Source organism: Alexandromys fortis, unplaced genomic scaffold (assembly GCF_014885135.2).
Source record: "Alexandromys fortis isolate MF-2015 unplaced genomic scaffold, M_Fortis_MF-2015_v1.1 scaffold_91, whole genome shotgun sequence".
Lineage (NCBI taxonomy): Eukaryota > Metazoa > Chordata > Mammalia > Rodentia > Cricetidae > Alexandromys > Alexandromys fortis.
The window spans coordinates 6,834,487-6,853,400 of record NW_026067968.1 but is presented as its reverse complement, the minus strand read 5'-3'; the positions used below and the strand labels follow the sequence as shown (position 1 = coordinate 6,853,400).

Here is an 18,914-nt window from a genome sequence, read left to right as displayed (position 1 = left end):
GGATTGGCTGATTAATCAGCCACGTCGCCTCCTCTTCGCTTCTGCTGGGTGTGGCAGACTCGGACTCCAGCCGTTCATTGGAGGAGAAACTTGGGGTGGGCGGGGTTTCCGGAGCGGGCGGAGCGCGCGGGAGATCTCGCAAGGCAGCTGAGCCGGCAGGAGAACCGACCCGCGACCGGCCCGACGTGGGGCTACGAAGGAGGGCTGAGGTGGGTCCGCGGGTTTCAGAGAACGATCTTCCCCGGCGGGGCGCCCCTTCAGGCCCGAGGCGGGGTTCGGGGGAATGGAACCCAGAGTCCCGACCCTTCCCGCGAGCGCCTCCACGAACAGCATTAGGCGGAGCCGTCTCTGCAGCCCCCTCCTGGTGGTGGTCTTAAGAAAGGAAATGTCTCTGTGCTGTGCGTGTAGCCTAGGCTGGCCGGGCACGACCTCAGCCTTCCTGGTACTCCTACAGGAGTGAGCCACCACCGCGCGCACCTAACCTCTGGTGTCAGGGTAGTTTACCTCGCTTCCAGAACAGCGCCGGGAGCTTTGCTCACTCCCTCACAGCCTGCTCCCCAGTTGGAGGAACAGGCTGGTGTAGCCCTACGTCGCCAGGAGACAGGAAGGCAGGGAGCCAAGTGGAGCGTAGAGCTCCGTGTCTGGGACAGGGGGCCTCGGTGTTGAAGTCTAAGTTGCTCGGTGGGACTTTGTAGAGCAAGGCAGGCCTGGCTGCCTCAAGGCCTTGGCAGTTGCTGATGCATGGCCAGAACCTGGCCTATCTATGTCCCTTGTTGAGCCTCCACTAGCTTGCTGTCAGCCCAAGCCCTGTGATGGCTCTGGTTCACCACCGGACTGGGTTAGCTGATGGCCTGGGAAACCTTTGAGTTCTGGTGCCAGGAGCTTCCTGTCCTCCGCAGGAGGCATGTTCTTAAGCCCCGCAGCTGCCTGGTGGAATGCTATGGCCAGGCTTGCTCCAGTCTCTTGACCTTCCTAATGCTACGATTGCCAGGCTTTAGAGTTCTCTCTGGAAAGTGACTCTTGCCCACACTGCATCCTAAGCCTGTGGTGCCTACAACTGGAGACTGGGCTGTTTTTAAAGTGCTATGATTCATACAGGATGCTGATCCAACATTCAGCTGTACCTCAGCTACTGACCTTAGCACCCCCCACAGGTGTATGTGTGTGTTGTACACACATGTATGTGTATATATATATGCCTATTTGGATGTGTACTGATGTGTGGAAGCCAGAAGCTGATGTCCGGTGTATTCCTCCATCACTCGCCTTAAATATTGAGGCAGGGTCTCACTTGAATCCCAAGTTCACAGATCAACTAATCAGCCTGCTCTGAGGATGCCCTGTCACTGCCTTCTTAGTGTTGCGAATACTGGCAGGCCACCAGGCCCGCCCAGCGCTGGATCTCCCCATCCTTGGATTGCACAGCAAGCTTGACACCCCCTGCACACACACACACACGCACACACGCACACATGCACACACACACAAACCACTTCTTGGTGTTGTCGTTTGAACTGATGCATGAGATTGCGCTGTACTTCCACGGCTGTTTTAATTTTCTCTGACTCGGTATTTAATCTGAGAAGTGGGGGCTGAGGGCGTGGGGAGTGGGGTGGAGAAAAAGAACTGCAAGCAAGCAAGTACTGTTGGATGCATCCTTTGTAACAGTGCCTGATCCTAGCATAGCCAGCCCCAGTAGGAGGTAAGAGGCCTAGTGCTGTCCTCCCCAGGTCCCTTCCTGGGAGGGTCTCCAAGTGTTTTCTACCCCTTCTGTTATTCTCTGACAAGGTGTGGTTTCCCCAGCATCCTTCAGAATTCCAATGCACATAAGGTTAGAAAATACTGAGTGAGACCCATGCATGGAGACCTGGACCCATAAATGCCCCAACAAGTTAAGTGAGTGCAGGATGCACCAGCTAGCTTTCTTTCCCAACTGAGCCTCAGGCACAGAATGACAGGGACAGCTGGATTTGTTCTGTGTCAACTCTGGAGTGAGCGTCGGCTTCCAAACTGCCCAGTCCTTCTGAGAGTGATTCTGAGAGCAAATTCATGTCATCCTGGGCTTTCATGGGTAGTGCTCCCGAGACAGTGGCAGCTGTCCTCTGCCCTCCAAGTGTCACTTTCTAACATGCCTGCTCCCACAGGTAGTCCAAGTCGACAGCAAGCACGTTGAAATGTGTTGCTATCGCTGTGTCTCTGGAAGTTCTTCGTGCTCGTGGTGAACCCAGTGAGGAAATGGACTTGGATCAACTGGACCTAAACCCCAGAATTACTGCTGCAGTTAAGAAGGGTATGTTGTATGAAGTAGCTAGCTATCATGTGTGCTCTGAGTAAAACAAGCTGCAGAAAGCTACTACCCCTGTCCGTGTGCCACCCCCACCCAGTGGTCTTCTTCTTTTCAGGGAGGGTCTCAGATCTTTTAGCTCTGCCTGTGGGCTACTCTGTCTCGTGAGCAACACGTTCTGCACCTGCGTCCCTGAAGCGCTGTGGCTGCTGTGAAGCCACCCTGGCTGCATCTTCATGGCAGCTTTCTGCCACTGTAGGAACTGGTTTGACACACCTGCAGTTATTTTTTTCTCTTTCTTCTGTCTTCCTTTTTAACTGCAACAGGCTGTCACTGTATGGCCCTGGCTGGCCTGGAACTCACAGAGATCCTTCTGCCTCTGCCTCCCAGTGCTGGAATTAATATTTTCTTCATTCAACAGGTTTGAAAATAAAGAAACTCATTTCTTTCCCCTCCTCCCCAAGCAGCAGGCCCTTGGTTCATTAGTAGTAAGGCGCCCTTCACTTCCTGCCCCGTCCTGGCCTGTCTGCCTCCAAGTTCTGCTTTCCCTCCAGCCTCTTGTGTACCCGAGCCTGGCTTGGTGGTGCAGACACTTTCACACTGACTTTCACACTATCCCTTCTCTGTTTGTCAATGTCAGGGCTTCGAGCTTGGTCAACGAGACCCCCCACCAACTCCACTCACACTTTTTGTTTTGCTTTTAAAAAACAGGGTCTTGCTGTGTGGCTCAACCTGACCTTGAACTCCTTGACTTCAGTGACCCTCCTGCCTCAGCCTCCCAAGAAGCTGGGACAATGGACAAAGAGTGGGACAGGTTGACAGTCACATTCTCATAGCACACAGGGTTTGCACTCATCTCTGGTTCCTGCTGCTGCTGACATGAGAGTCAGGGCCAGGTCACAAGGGCACAGCAGCAGGCCCTTCAGCAGGCTCCTCCTTCCTTCTCCACCCACTAGTTACACTACCCAAGATTTTCTGGGTGAATCCAGGTGTCCCCAGAGCTGGTGGCCCAGCTCTCCCCTCACCTCCCACCCTTGCTGAGTGTCCTGACTTATTGTGGTCCATTTTTTCTCTGGTTTATCTGTGTGACTTCAGGTAGATTGAAGTCGGTGAAGGAGGTTCTGTGCTACTCGGGACCAGATTTGCAGAGGCTCACCAGCCTGCCCACCCACGACGTGCAGCATCTGCTGAGAGCGGCCGCTCTGCACCTTCAGGGCAACCGTGTCCTTACAGGTGGGCAGGAAAGCATCTACAGGGTGATGGGTGGACCACCCCATCGGCTCCAGACTCTGTGTTGGGAATGACGTCACAGCACTGCCCTAGCCCATCAGCCTCCCCTAGGAGAGTGCGAGCGACTTGTCCAGGGCCCACAGAGAAGAGCCCATAGCACAACGCACTGAGCAGTGGGCCCTCACAGCAAAGGACAAAGTCAGGGTCCCAGTGGTATGGCAGGGGCAGCTGTGAGAGGCCCTGCCACTTCAGGACATGGCATCCACGTGACGGCTTTGCCTCACTGATGTCTGACTAACCTGATGCCACAGGCTGCTGCTCCTCGTTTGTTCTTCTTGCTGAAGCTGTCCAGAACTAGACAGGCCCAGAAAGTCAGCTGAGCGTACCCTGTACACCCTGGAGCTTAGGGTTCCTCCTTTCCTTTTTCCTTTCTTCCTTTTTTTCTTTCTTCCTTCCTTTTTTCCTTCTCTCTCTCTTTCTTTCTTAAAAACAGGGTCTCTATCATTCTGACTGTTCTGTGTAGCTCAGGCTAGCCTCAAACTCATGGAGACGCCTCTGCCTCCCAATTGCTAGGGTTTGGATTTAGCAGCTTGTGCCCACTAGGGAAGGGCCATTTCTTAGAATACGTGTGGCATCCTGGGAAGTGTGACGGGGACAAACTCTTATATATGCACTGTACTCAGCTGCACAGTCGGCCTACCTTCTGACCTCAGCACCCGGCCTACGTGCTTAGCCAGTCCTCATGCTGCATCTGAAGCCAACACTTTCTGAATGGCCGCAGGCTCACAGGCCCGCAGGCCAGACGGAAAGCACGGCTGATCCTGTGCTCCCTGCAGCATTGCAGCTGTTCCAGCAGAGGGAGCGCTTCCCTGAGCAGCATCAACGCCTGAGCCTGGGCTGCCCTGTCCTGGATCAGTTCCTTGGTGGCGGCTTGCCCCTGGAGGGCATCACTGACCTGGCTGGCCGCAGCTCGGCAGGGAAGACCCAGCTGGCGCTACAGCTTTGCCTGACTGTACAATTCCCACGGCAATATGGAGGCCTGGAGGCGGGTGAGTGGCTGCCCCTTCCTGGGAGTGTAGGGTAAGTGTAGGGTCCAAGGCAGGTGGCACTCAGGCCCCCTGCTTGGGGCTATTTTCCTCTCAGGGAGGCATGGCTGTCTCCTGGGTAGTCTTCCATGACTCTTTCTTCTAGAAGATTAGTGGAAGGTGAAGCTGTACTCAGGCTGTGGGAAGGAAGCAGGGGCACCAGCTGACCCTGCAGTTGTCACACAGCTTCAGCGGGGCACCTCACCCCTGCATCAGGCCCACAGCCACAGAGGTGGGGCAGAGAACATGTGGCATTTTCAGAATGTGCATGGCTCTGACCCAGGGCGACTCCCCAGACCGCCTGCCTGGGTCCTCTGTGGGCTGATGGTCAGAGCTACCTGCAAAACAAGCCACGTCTCTGCCATTTGTGCCCAAGATAGGGAGCAGGGTTAGGGAGACCGAGTTGACTCCCGAACTTTGCCCCTTTCTGCACCAGCTGGGGCCTTGCCACACCACCACTTCACTTCACGTTGGCTTCTGTCCTAAAAGCCATGGCTGAAGGAAGGCTCCAGTTTCCCTGTCCTATCACAGCTTGTCTTGTACAGCAGCTGCTCCTGAAGTAGCGTCAGTGCCGGTGCCCCACCAGCATTTCTGAGTCTGTAGCGGTGTGGTATGAGCCTCTGATGTGCCTTCTTCCAGGACATACCTGGTAGACCCAGAGCCATATCAAAATATCTCTTGCTTACAGTCTTAAAAACCATCATCCAGCTGTGGTTCTTCACACCTGTAACCCTAGCCCTCATGAGGCAGGGGCAGGAAGATCAATGCAAGTTGGAGGCCAGCCTGACTCCACAGTGAGTCTGGCCTGGGGAGTGAGACCTTACCTTAACAGAAATATTGAAATATTTTTATTTGCATTCAGAATATTGTCAGCTATGCTTCTTCCTTTTGTGGATGATCTTTGGTTTGGTTTGGTTTTTCGAGACAGAGTTTTTCTCTGTACCCCTGGCTGTCCTGGAACTCACTCTTTAGAGCAGGCTGGCCTCGAACTTACTGAGATCTGTCTGCCTCTGCCTCTCGAGTGCTGGAATTAAAGCTATGTTGCCACTAACACCACCTAGGTGATCTTTGCTATTCTAAGTCCTTTGAAACATGAATGGTGTTCATCTTATGAAAAACACTTCTTTATCATCTGTGGTTTGATGTCTTCAGCAAGCCACTGGCATCTTTCTCCTAAGAGTTCTAGAACTCAGCCCATGGATTCCAAGAGTCCCAGTATCGTCTATGGGAAAGACTTCTCGGCTGAGGCACTGGCATCTCTGTTGAGAGCCTATGCCCAAAAGCACAGGGTTTCCAGCTAGTGGCCCAGCTCTTTTCAGCTGCAGGATCTGGGTGGCCTTCGGACCGCTTGTGTTCCAGGTGAGCAGGTGCTCATGCCTGGTCATGCACTCTTCCACTTACCTCTGGCATCTCCAAGAAACAGGCGGGAGTCCGTGAGTTGTCCTGCATTTGAGGAACATGTTTCTAAGTTCCTCTGGTGATCTCTGCCCGGTCCTGCCCAACCCAGCAGGAACTAGAGAGCAGGAATGAGCTAGCAGGATATCCAGGAACAGGGAGTGTACTCGGGTGTCAGGGTAGAGGGTTAGCCTGTGTTCTAAGGGAGCAGCAGGTAGCCGCAGGTGGGCTAAGAACCAAGTCGAGCCCCCTGCCCTTCTGGATGAAAACTTGTAAGAGGCAGAGGCTACATTTGGCTTCGCAGCCACAGGCCCGTTTCCAGTCTTTGTGCACACCAGTGTTCTGGCTTCCCAGGGGCCGTCTACATTTGCACAGAGGATGTCTTCCCCAGCAAGCGGCTGTGGCAGCTCATTGAACAGCAACAGCAGCTGCGGACAGATGTGCCTGGGGAGGTGGTCCAGAAGATCAAGTTCGGCAACCACATCTTCATTGAGCATGCGGCCGATGTGGTGAGTGTCTGTGTCTGCTCATTGAGCATGCGGCCGATGTGGTGAGTGTCTGTGTCTGCTCACAAACGGCCCAGTGACTCAGCCAGTGCAGAGACCAGGCTCAACTCAGAATACACTGTCAGGGTAATCAGGAAGGATGTCCAAAATAAGATCTAGAGGACCAGAAACCCATAGGGCGGAGGTCATGGCAGAAGGGTTCTTCCTAAACCAGTAGCTTTCAACCTTCTGTGGGTCATGACCCTCTGGGTCACACTCCACACAGCAGTTATTACATTAGAACTCACAACTACAGCAAAATTACAGTTATGAGTACAACAAAAACAATTCTATGGTTGGGGGTCACCACAACATGAGGATCTGAAGGGCCGCAGCGTTAGATGTAAACACATTCACCAGGGAGCCTGCTGCCCTGTGCCGTGGGCCAGCATTCTCAGGACCGCTGGCCTTGAGTGTACTATGTAAGTCTGCCCTGGTCCTATCTTTAACCAGCACTATCACTCCTTCCCCAGAGCCTGTCAATCTACCCAGGAAAGAAGGGGGAGGAGGAGCCCTGGGAGTGTAGCCAAGGGGTCCTGAGAACAAGCTTCTGCAGAGCCCTCTCTCCACTGCCTTAGCCTGGGGCTTACCTGCTACTGGAGGTGACCGGGCTGGGCTCTGTCCCCGCAGCAGGAAGCAGAGCCATGCCCAAGACAGTTGCTTAGTTTAGAGAAGCTCTTGTCTTCAGGGATGGGTGACAGATGAGGATCGTTCAGGAGTTCGGAGAAGGGACTAACCCTGTACCCCAAATATGGATGTGGATGACGGGCATGGCAAGCACCCTTGGCGTGCCCACCTGGGGCATCGCTGGCTAGGGAGTGTTCTGAGAGGGTGGCAAGCTGGCTCAACCAACTCCAAAACTGTCCTCCGTATGCTCACCAATTGGTGTGCACACAGGTCACTCACATGCACGATAATAAAACATTTTAATTTTTTAAAAACAGTTGCTGGGTGGTGGCACACCTTTAATCCTAGTGCTCAGGAGGCAGAGACAGGCAGATCTCTGAGTTTGAGGCCAACCTGGTCTACAGACAAAGTTCCAAGACAGCCAGGGCTACACAGAGAAACTTTGTCTTAAAAAGAATGGGGGGGGGGGAGGTTATAGTTAGGAACAGACATTCATTCTGGTAAATGGAAGGGATATAAACTTTTAATTTTAAAAAAATGTACAATAAAAATACATTATTACACACAACAGAGAACTAAACACATGAGAAGTGGCACAGGAAGGCCAGGCAGAAGCAGCAGGAGCCAGATGTGTCTTGTCCCAGTGGCCTCCCAGAAGGAGGCAGGGCCAGGTCACCGACCTTACTGGCTAAGAGTTGCTCTCCAGGACCCTACAGTGGTGTGGTTATTAGTATGTGCTCCGCAGCACGTAGGCAGGGGAACTAAGTTAGCTCTGTGGGCTCTCAGCCCCACCATGGCCTTCACAGGGCCAGCTCTGGAGCCACACTCAGCAGCAGCATCGTGGTGTTTAGAGCAGGCCAGGCTCGGGTCACTGTAAAAGAAAGCTGCAGATCAGGCCAGGCCACATGGGAGCTGCTCCATCCCCTCCTGCCCTGGGGTCTTCCCAGCAATGGGAGTGGTGTCAGCCTCCCTAGGGCTCAATAGGATGTGAGCACAGAACCTCCCCTCTTCTGCATAAGTCCAGCAGTACTGACCACACCTGTCCTTCCACACCGGCTAGCAAGCAGACTCGGATGCAACTGGCAGGCACAGCCACCATTTGCCATCCATCCCAAGGTACCCAGGACTTGGCTGAGGGGAGGTGCAGACACTCACGTTAGTGCTAGCGTCTTCTAGGCTGCTGCTGTCGTTTTCCACACAAAGAGGCTCTGCTGGGGACACCCTAGAGAAAAGCACAGACTGAGTTTCACTCTGGGCTGGATGCTGGAATCTGACAGCTCCTCACAGCTGCCAGTGTGTCAGTGCTGGTTACCTGCTTGGCCAGCCAGAAGCCGAAGACAGTGAACTCTGAATGGTATGGCTGCAACCTCAGGCCTACACCCCACTCCACTGTGGCCATGTGGCTATGAGCAAGACCTTCCTGACAGCAGCCATCCACCTTCCTCATACAAGCCTACCCTGACCTGGGCCACTCAGCTACTCAGGCTCTTGACCACATCACAAGTCACCCAAGCCTAGTGCCAACAGGACACAGTGGCCCCAAGAAGAAAGCCCAGAGTCACCTGCCTTGGGAGATACATTTCTGCCCTAAGCCTAGAGCTCCTGGAGTAGGCAACAGGGGAACTGATCCCAGTGTCCCTACTCCCCACCAGCATCTTCTCCAGGGTGCAGGCCTTTAACCCCTTTAGAAGTGGATGGTACCTCCTGTGTGCAGAGCTACCACATCTAGCGTGCCCCCATCAGTACAAAGGCCAGGAGGGCACCTGGCTCTTCCCCCACACCCTACTTGAGTGGGGCCAAGCAGAGCTGCTCTCTAGACCACAGCCTAGTGAGCTGATCCTGTCAGCACAGAGCTGTCCGGTGGGTGACCTCAGGACCTACAGTGGAACTACTGGAAGGGGACAGTCACCTTCCAGTACTCTTCCATACCCCTCTGCAGGACTCAGGGTGAGGGTATAGGAGATAGTGGAAGATGCTCTTGTGAGAAGAGAGTAAGATCGAAGGAACAGGTGTGAGTCATCCCCATCCCAGGTAGGCAGGAGGCAGGCAGGAAGTGTCAAAAAGCTGGATCTCAGGGAGTTATGACCAGATGAGGCCGCTGGCCGGGTGTGCCTGTGTAGACCACAATGTATGTCCTCCACAGGACACCTTGTTGGAGTGTGTGAGTAAGAGGGTCCCTATTCTGCTGTCAAGGGGAATGGCCCGCCTGGTGGTGGTTGACTCTGTTGCAGCCCCATTTCGTTGTGAGTACGATGTTCAGGCCTTGGCCACCAGGGCCAAGCACCTGCGGTCACTGGGGACCACGCTCCGAAGACTGAGCAGCACTTTCCGGAGCCCTGTGCTGTGCATCAACCAGGTAGCTGAGGCTAGTGCGCTTTGCCCTTTGCCTTGGGAAAGCAGAACTAATTGTATGGGAGGGGAAGCGGCTGAGGTGGCTGTTGCCGCTGACCCTCACGTGGGTTTTTCCAGGTGACAGAGATGGTGGAGGAGCAAGAGTCTATGCTCAGGCCACTGGGGTGAGTATGGGCACCTCAGCATACTGGAAACTGGAGTAGGGTTAGGGATATACAAGCAGCAACACCCACTTTGTCTCTTAGGGCCTGGGACGAGCACCTCTCTCCAGCCCTTGGCATCACCTGGGCTGACCAGCTCCTGATGAGACTGATGGTTGACCGGGTCCGTGAGGATGACGCCACTATGGGCTTGCCCGGGAGCCCAGCTCGGGCTCTACGAGTGCTCTTCGCCCCCCACCTGCCCCTCTCTTCCTGTCGCTACACAGTCGGTGGGGAAGGCATTAGAGGGATACCAGGAACTGAGTCCTGCTAACAGTGGCCCAGCGGATCACCCTGACTCTGATGAGTCCTTCCAACCGTGTTAGCACCTGGTGGACAGATACCCACTGCCACTTAGCATCTGCTCTCCCTGGGATTCGCCTACTGCTGAGCCGTGGAGTTTGGCCCCACACATTGCCCTTTAGAGCAGTAGTTCTCACCTGGGGGTCAAACAACTCACAGGAGTCACCCGAGACCATCAGAAAACACAGATATTCACATAGCGATCAAAATTACAGTTATGAAGTAGCAATGAAATAACTTTGTGGTTGGGGGTCACCACAACCTGAGGAACTGTATTTAAGGGTCTCAGCATTGGAAGATTTGAGAACCACTCGCTTAGAAGATGAATGACCCACCAAGGCTCAGCTCTTGTCTCTGCCTCTGCCTGGGGCCGAGTCAGCAGCTGGCCTGGTGGGGCCTCCTCTCCTGCAGGATAGTTTTAACCCACTTAGCACACACACACACACACACAGGCAGTGATGCCCACCACTCAGGCCAAATGGGGCACACAATGAGGTACTTCCCTGCTGTGCCCCTCCACACACACATACAACATTGGGGGCAGAGCAAACAAGCTGACCCTCGTTCCAGAACAGTCTCAGGAAAGGAGGTGGGACTGGCCTAACCTGCTTGCCTCACCTTCCTTAGGCTGAGTAGCTCAGCAGACAGAAGTAACATCTGCTCTGCACCCCAGAATCACCACTTCTGGACTTGAGGCTCTACAGTCACCAAGGAAATGTGGCCTCTGAAGACAGGGCTGTGGTTTAAACCTGTCCTATGCTTCCTGGCAGCACAGGCTTCCACTAGCAAATGTGCCACATGGGCCTCACCAAGGAGTCCTGCTGCTCCAGTGTCGTGTGACTCCTCAAGCTGGGACTTACACTGTCACTGTCCCCACTCAAATAGGGGAACAGACCGCATACGGTATATACCGTGACATCTTCAGGATAGCCCCAGGCTGTATGAAGCTCATCAAAGCTGTCTGCGACCCCCACCCTTTTTGGCAATTCTGGAGCCTGAACCCAGGATCTCCTGCATGCAAGACAAGTGCTCTGCACTGAGCTACAGCCCAGCCCCAGTGCTGCCCTGAAAGGTTGAGAACACTGGCATAAATGATGGGGCACGGCTACTTGGGGTGGGAGTTTATACAAAATAGCCTCTCTGCAAAACTGGAGGGCTTTATATCAGGAAATAAAGCTTTATTTTTGTAACAAAGCATTGACAATTCTAAGTTTTCTAAATAGATTGTATTAAAAATCAGAAAACACAGTTCCAAAAAGGTACACTTAGAAGACATGCCCAATGCTCCTAGGACCTGTATCCACCAGCTAGGTCAAGGGGCCCCGCAGGTCCACCCCAACAGTGGGCCACCTGATAAACCCAGAGGATCTTTCAGTGTTGGGAACAACTTGTCCCAGCATCTCTGGGTTGACTGTAGCAGCTAGCTACCCAGACCACTGCTGCTGCTGGGTTGGCGGGCCCTGCACCTGCTCCTCCTGCATTATGCGCCATCCTACTGCTCAAGGCTGCCTCTCAGAAATGAGCGCAGATGAATGCAGGAGACACAACCTAGGTTCACATGCCCCACAGGCCTACAGGAACTATAAGCATGCATCTCTAGCAACTATTTCATATATACTACTGCACTGACTTTCTCAGGCTAGCAAGAGGCTTAAAGGGTAAAGACACCTGCAGTACAAACTGGCAACCTGAAATCACTCTCTGGAAGGAGGAGATCCATACACACAGCCATGCTTGCACACACGCTTTCTATGTAACATCCCCAGCAGTTTTCCAGAAAATTCCTGAGCCCTTCTGACACTAAACGCTTAGGACTACACCAACCCAGAAGCATTCAGTTACCTGCTGTGCCCATCACCCTTGAGCTTCCCTGCACAGCCCACAAGTCGTTGACACCCCTCTCTCGGGAGCCCTCACCATAAAAAACACGATGAAAAGGGGCAGTGGACCCCGCCTGTCTCCTGACAACATGGATGCAACTGAACCTGGCACCATGTTGACTGCATTCAAGCTCCCAGAGTGCTGCTCTGCAGTACAGTGCCCAACTGGTCAGCCATTCCATTTGCTCCAAGGTTCTCTACCTTCTGCAGGCTTGGGTTCCAGGAGGCCAATACCCACCTGGCTTTCCCTGACATCTGAGGGACTCGCAAGAGTTTTCCCTGCTTAACCATCTCCCCAGTCCCAACCTGATGCTTTCCCTAGAACAGGGTCTCACTTGTAAGCCTTGGTTGGCCTCTGCTCCTGAGTGTGGGGATTAAAGTACACCACCATGCCTGGCCTAAGAAATCTGTAACTGGTTGTGATCAATTAGTTTAAACACCACTGTATGCAGACCAGCCCGAAAACCTCATGTTTTATAAAGAACTGTGCAATTCTTCGGACCAGCATTAGGTTGAGTCAGAAAGTGTCAACAGCCTGAAGGCTGCATCCAGCTGCCCTGATCAGGGCCACAGATTCCCGGGCCCTGTATTCTCTCAACTTCAGGTTAGTCTCGCACGCTGCCTCAGAATGATCTGAAATTCTTGTCAGACGCACCCATGAGAAACCTGTGTACTCAGCATGCAGGGTCGCAGGACAGGGGTCTAGGGCACTCGCACAGCACCCACCCCCACAGGGGACCCCACAGGTGTCTGCGGAGCCCTGGGGGAAGCAGCTCCCCTGAGCATTGCTTCTCCACCCCTTCCCTCCACACTCTAGGCTTGACAGACAGACCATTGTGAGCTCCTGGTCAGAAAACAAACATTTTAAGCATCTGACTCTTGACAATTTTTTCACAATATTTATACTTTAAATAGATCTAGATGTCAGACAGGGTGGGTGGCAGAAGTCACACACAGCAACAAAGGCCGAGGCCACCAGATGCAGCCTGGCTTGCCTCCCTGGCCACACACTGCTGGCTCTGGTCATTAGAAGGTCCAGGGCACAGGTGCAGATCAAGCAACAGAATTCTGGGGCATGGCTGCCAGGCACTTTTAAAGCAACAGCCTGCAGATATTGATGGATGTCCCCATTGAGAAAGAAAGCCCACTCCTACCAAAGGGTAAGCTCCCCTCCTGGGCAGACTGGGTGTCAGCATCCCACTCCTCTCAGAGATCCTATCTAGTTCAGCCCCAGTCTCAGTGGGCTACATCAGTGTGGCTGGCACTCAGTGCTCTCAAGTCTGCCAGACAATTATTTCATTCCTGTGTGAAAACGCAAATGGAAAATTATATTTAACCACACTTCTAAGGAGGTCACCCTCAAGCAATGATATGCATAGGAAACACTGGGGTTTACAGGTGTAGCTCAGTGTGTGGGTGCAGCTCTATAGGGTGTATATCCTCATATCCCAGCACCAGGAATCAATCCTTAGCCCCTACACCACCCGGTGCCTTAAGTGGGGCTAGGGTAGCAGCTGGCACCTTATCAGTTGAATTCGGGTCACTAAGAGAGCTGTGGCCTCAGGTGGGATGAACAAGGACTAAGCTCCACATGCCAGCATGTCCTTCACAGGAAGTCACAGCTGCTCCAGCTGTCCAGTACGCTCAGAGCACCAAAGAGCACCCAAGAGGGCAGGTGCCAGGACCACTAAAGTGATGGCAACACCCAGATGCCAATCCGGATGTCTCGGAGACAGGGAAAGCACAACGCCATTCTGGCTGCAGAGGGAGACGAAGCTCTGCATTAAGCTGAGACAAAGCCTGGCATTTGCGGGAGGCTGCACCGGGAACAAGGCATCCCAGTGACAGCAATCACACACATTTTAATCATACAAGGAGACTGCCCCAGCTGTGACACTACTTCAGTGACTTCGGTACTTAGCTCAGACTATTCTTAAAGATAACCACATCTGGTACTCTGGGGGCATTACCAGTGAGTGACATGCAGTGAGGTACTGCATATAAGCCCATCACAGTGGAGCATGCTCAAGGGCGGTGGCTAGGGCACAAGCAGGACAGGATCCTTACTTGGAAGCAATCTTCTGTGGCTTTGCCTACTACATAAGAACACCAGAGATTTTCTTTTGGCTGGGCAGTGGTAGTACACACATCTAATCCCAGCACTTGGAGTCAGAGGCAGGCGGAGCTCTGTGAGTTCAAGGCCAACCTTGTCTACAATAGAGCTAGTTCCAGGAAAGCCAGGGTTACAAAGAGAAACCCTGTCTCAAAAGAAGAACAAAAGAAGGAAGGAAAGAGGAGAGGGAAAAAGAGCATTCAGAGAACTGACAAGCTTCATGCTGCTGGACCAGGATATGCAAGGACAAACCCATGAGCACATTGTTGACCAAAGTAGGATCACGCTAAAGTGATCATCTCGCTCTTGGGGATGCTGGGGACCACAGGACTTGGACAGTGGGCCTTTCCCTCACTTGGCCTGAACATGCATGTCCTTTAACTAGATTTAGTGCCCAGGGGAAATCCCAGCATTTCTCTGCATATTTTACAGCATTAATTCTTCTTAAATGCAGCAAATACTACTACCTTCTGAACCTGCCTCACCAGGGCAGGAAGTCTGCAGCCTGTCAGGTGAGCCTGGGGCTCTCAGAGGGCCTATTACCACAGCACAAACTCTAGGCTCACTGTGAGGTCCAGATGCATAAACATATTCCATAATTTTTGGTAAATTAATAGGAAAAGCAGTTTAACTATTAGCAAGAAAAACTGTAAAGTCTTTTTTCTACTGAGAGGCCAGGTGTGTGGTGCATTCCTTTAATCCCAGCACTCAGAGGCAGAAACAGGTGGATCTCTGGAGGTTGAGACCAGCCTGGTCTACAGAGTGAGTTCCAGGATAGCCTGGGCTACACAGTGACCCTGTCTCAAAAAACAAAGCAAACAACAAACAAAAAAGCTTTTTTTTTTTTTTTTTTTTTTTTTTTTTAGGAAAAGCAATTGAACCCTGAGGCTGGGCATGGCACGCACACCTACAGCCCCACGGTCTTGAGTGTGGACTACACACACCTCAAGTAAACACAGAAGCCAGAGACAGACATAGTAAACACAGGCTGGCCCTGAGGCCTGGGCTCACAAGACCTCCAAAGATGGGGATGAAGACCAGGACACAGCCTATGGGTCAAAGATGCTATGCACTGACCACAGCAAACAGCTAGCTCTGTTCGAATCTACTGGAGCAGAAGCTTGAGGACCAAACGAAAAACCCCCGTTTCCACACAATCAAATGCTGCTGGAGATCTGACAGGCTGCTGCGCTGTCTGCTTTCTGAGGTTCTTTGAGACAGGGTTTCTCTGTGTAGCCCTGACTGTCCTGGATCATACTCTGTAGTGAAATAGGATTAATTTTGTGGTTTGGACTGAGGCCTGGAACTCATTGAGTGGAGCAGGATGGCCTTGAACTCCAGAGGGCTGGGTTCAAAAGCCTTGGGACCACACCCAGCCCAGCTGCTCTCAGTGAAGGCCAAAGAAAGCTGCACCAGTTTGTCTCTCAGTTTCCTCTTTCCTCCTAAGACACGGCAGCAAAGTGGCCCCTATGCAGCCTGTCTCTGATCCCCTGGAAACTACTAGGCTCTAAGTGTCCCAGCGCAGGCAAGCATGGACGCTGGAGCTAACAAGAGACACCTCAGTTTCACATGTCATATAGCACAAAACCCAAGTCACTGAGAAACATCAGCACAGAATGTGGACTTGTACCTCACAGTCTGGCTGCTTAGGGGCCACAGCATTAAACCACCCCACTCTGTGAGGTGTGGCCACACACTGCTGCTGGTTGTTAGCACGGTAAGCCATAGGAAGATGGAAAAGAGGAAACTCCCAAGCACTCCCTCTTGAGCAGGGCATTCCGGAACTGACTTTGCACACTAAGAGTTTCAGTCAGAGGAACAGAACTGTTACTCAGGCCAGGTTTGGGGTGCAGACCGGCAATCCCAGCTATTCAGGTGCCTGGCAAAGGAGAATCACAAATTCAAAGCTTACCTGGCTCAAAATTAAAATAAAAGGGGGGCTGGAGAGATGGCTCAGTGGTTAAGAGCACTGCCTGCTCTTCCAAAGGTCCTGAGTTCAATTCCCAGCAACCACATGGTGGCTCACAACCATCTGTAATGAGGTCTGGTGCCCTCTTCTGGCCTGCAGACATACACACAGACAGAATATTGTATACATAATAAATAAATAAATGTTTAAAAAAAATTAAAATAAAAGGTTAGCCAGCCCTGTTAGGTCTGAGGTAGTCCATATATCTAGGAAGGAGCTCAAGCTGGACTATAGGAGGATTTCTGGTCACTAGATAAAAGCCGGCATTCCTCAGGAACTTGAGAAACTGGTTCCCATCTGCCAAAAGGAGTCACTTCCCTCACCTCTGGCTCAGGGACACAGGACTACCTGTGTGGTGCCTATGAGCTTCTCAAAGCCCATGCTGGTATCCAGGCTCCCTCAGAACCACAAGACGCTCCACAGCTACCCATCCTCCTTACAACGGGCATGATCTGTCCACCATGGAGCCCCCTCTCGGCCTCACTATCTCCACTACTCTCTCCTCTCCCGATGCCCTGGCCCTGGCCATGTCCAGCCCATTTTCATTTCTCCCTGCTCTGGGTTCTCCCAGATGCCTCTTGGTATTTTCTCTTTCATTCACAATAGAAACCTTCCCCCTAAGAATGTAGCCATCAAGTCAGCAGTTTCTTTGCTACGCCCCTCACATACAAGCTCAAGAGTGGGGCATTTGCGCTGCAAAAATGTGACCCTGGATTCTACCCGTAGTACTCTGGCCAGTCTGAGAGAAGCAGCCTAGCAGCCACCGGGCTCCCTCTCAATGCTTGAAGAAATGCTTCACACGACAGACACTGCCTTGCTGACCCTACAGACATTTAGAAGCCTGGGTAGTCAGAGCTCTTCATCCCAGAAGCAGCTAGCATGGGTCCCCTCACAGGCAGAGGCCAGCACAAAGTCGTCTGCCCCACAGACTTCCAGGTCCAGTGTTCAGACAATGGCTCTTCCAGGTGTTCACAATGGCATGAACGCCTTGGAGCCTCTCCAGGGGCAGATGGCCAGCATACAACCACGAATAAGAACCAATGTGTGCTCCCGGCTCAGGCCCCCCTGTCTCCCAGAATCCACTATGAACCCAAACAGACTCTGGAGGACACTGGCCAAGAATGTAACACAGGCAGCCCAGCGCCCTGCTGAGGGCCACGCGGGGAGTGGAATCGGACCCTAACCTAATGGCACCGAGAACGAAAGTGGGCACTTTCAGAAGGCACAACAGAGCGGCAGGAAAACACTTCAACTCCCAACATGTCCAAAGCCCTAACTCAGAGTGGAGCCTGAGGGTCCCGACTGACAGCTTTGAAACTGCACCCCTAAATCAGCATCCTGAAGTCTGGGGTGCAGAAAATGCTGACAAGGCTCCAGAGAATGTCCCCAAGTGAGGGGCAGCAGGCACCACAGAGACAAGGCACGGGTAGCTTGTCATAGAGCAGCAGAGTCCCAAGTCCCCTGTGAGCCACTCTCTGGCAAATCCCCTTGACAACGTGGACAGCACCAGCTGAAGCCCTGTGATGTCCACACCTTTCCTTCACCAGGGAAGCCCGGAGGTTAGAAAAGCTGCAAAACCACAGAACTCAAGCATCATCCAAAACCACTCTTTCCCCAGAATCCCTGCCCGAGTTGATGTGATCACTGCTTCCACGCGGAAGGCGCGTTTGAGGAGTAAAGCCAATGCCCACTGGGAAGAAATGATACCGTGGACTCTCTGTCGACTCAGCAGCTGTTGTAGGCTGTGTGAGCACATCACAGTGTGGGTGTTCTCTCCTTTGTATGCGTGTGTGGGGTCCCCAGGTCACCTTCAGGTGTCTTCCTGTCACCCCCTAGCTTGTCTGAGACAGTCTTTGAACCTGGAGCAGGCCATTTTGGTGACTGGTTGGCCAGGACACCTCCCGGGTCCAATTTTCTCTGCCTACCCCAGTGTGGGGGTTACACACATATCACCATGCCCCCCCCCCTTTGCGTGGATGCTGGGATCTGAACTCAGTTCCTCAGGCTTGAGCAGCAAGCACTTTACTCACCTAGCTGTTTTCCCAGACTGGTTTTCTTTTTAGTTGTGTGTATATGTATGTGTGTACACACACATCTGTGTGGAGGCCAGAAGACAACTTGGAGTCAGTTCTCTCCTACTGTATGGCTCCTGAGGGTTGACAGGCCTGCTGGCAAGCCTTTAACCCCTAATCCGTTTTCACTTTTGGAGTCTCACTGTCCCCTCTGATGGCCTCTCGAATGCTAAGATTACAGGCATGAACCGCTATGCCTGGCTCACTTGTCACCAAAGAGGCTTTCTCTGAACAGAATCGAGGTGCTCCACCAGCTCCCTCTGAATCCTAGGGCCAGCTTCCCAGCTGCTTCTCAACCTGCCCTGGAAAGGAGTAGGCAGAGTACACACACCATCCTGAGACCAAGGAAGTCTGCTCTGCGGCTATGGCGCAGTACAGCATGCTGGCAGGAAGAGGGCGCTGAGGAGATAGTTACCCAGGGTTCCTTGGCTCACTGTCCCGTGCACTTCCTCCCTTCAGCTTCCTAACCAGCTTCTCACTGCTCCGTCTAATGGAAGCCCGGAGTTTGCTAAAGGAGCCACTGCGCTTTAAAGATCCAGTGCCATCCTGAAAAACACGTGAACAAGTGTGAAGCTGTGGGTGTTCCCCCCTTACCCATGCTCAGCCCAATGACCCCAACTGCTGCCAGGCACTGGCTGGCGTGTGAGTCCTGCCGAAGCCACCAGACTGCCATGTGCATGAACCATGAACCCATTGAAAACACCCATGATCAGAATCCTCTGAAAATGAGGAGTCCCAGCAGAAGCAGCCACATTCCCAAAGGAGCGTGAGCCCACTGCCATCTTAGGACAAAGGACAGTACAGGTCAAGAGAACTAAGGCATCTTCCAGGACTGTCTGCCAAGTGTAACTCCATGCTG

General features: G+C 52.8%; 2 protein-coding genes across 9 annotated transcripts in view; one reads left to right on the top strand and one right to left on the bottom strand.

Annotated features, from left to right (window-relative positions):
• The first annotated feature begins 116 nt into the window (after positions 1–116).
• On the top strand, positions 117–18,464 carry Xrcc3 (X-ray repair cross complementing 3). Its single transcript, XM_050154646.1, has 8 exons — positions 117–209; positions 2,145–2,290; positions 3,380–3,517; positions 4,351–4,563; positions 6,349–6,503; positions 9,310–9,522; positions 9,636–9,682; positions 9,764–18,464. Exons 2-8 carry the CDS (start codon positions 2,236–2,238, stop codon positions 9,990–9,992), a joined length of 1,050 nt encoding a protein of 349 aa, XP_050010603.1. The 5' UTR covers positions 117–209; positions 2,145–2,235; the 3' UTR covers positions 9,993–18,464.
• The window catches only part of Klc1 (kinesin light chain 1), a 49,435-nt gene continuing 38,182 nt past the window's right edge, over positions 7,662–18,914 (bottom strand). For 4 of the 8 annotated variants that reach the window (XM_050154635.1, XM_050154632.1, XM_050154634.1 and 1 more), the window contains exons 14-16: positions 18,471–18,601; positions 8,322–8,388; positions 7,662–8,037 (exon numbers count right to left, since the gene is read on the bottom strand). In XM_050154635.1, coding sequence (XP_050010592.1) covers positions 8,035–8,037; positions 8,322–8,388; positions 18,471–18,601 — 201 coding nt within the window. In that variant the 3' untranslated portion in view covers positions 7,662–8,034. The remainder of the gene's footprint in view (positions 8,038–8,321; positions 8,389–18,470; positions 18,602–18,914) is intronic. The other 4 variants (XM_050154637.1, XM_050154641.1, XM_050154636.1 and 1 more) reach the window with 1 other exon arrangement.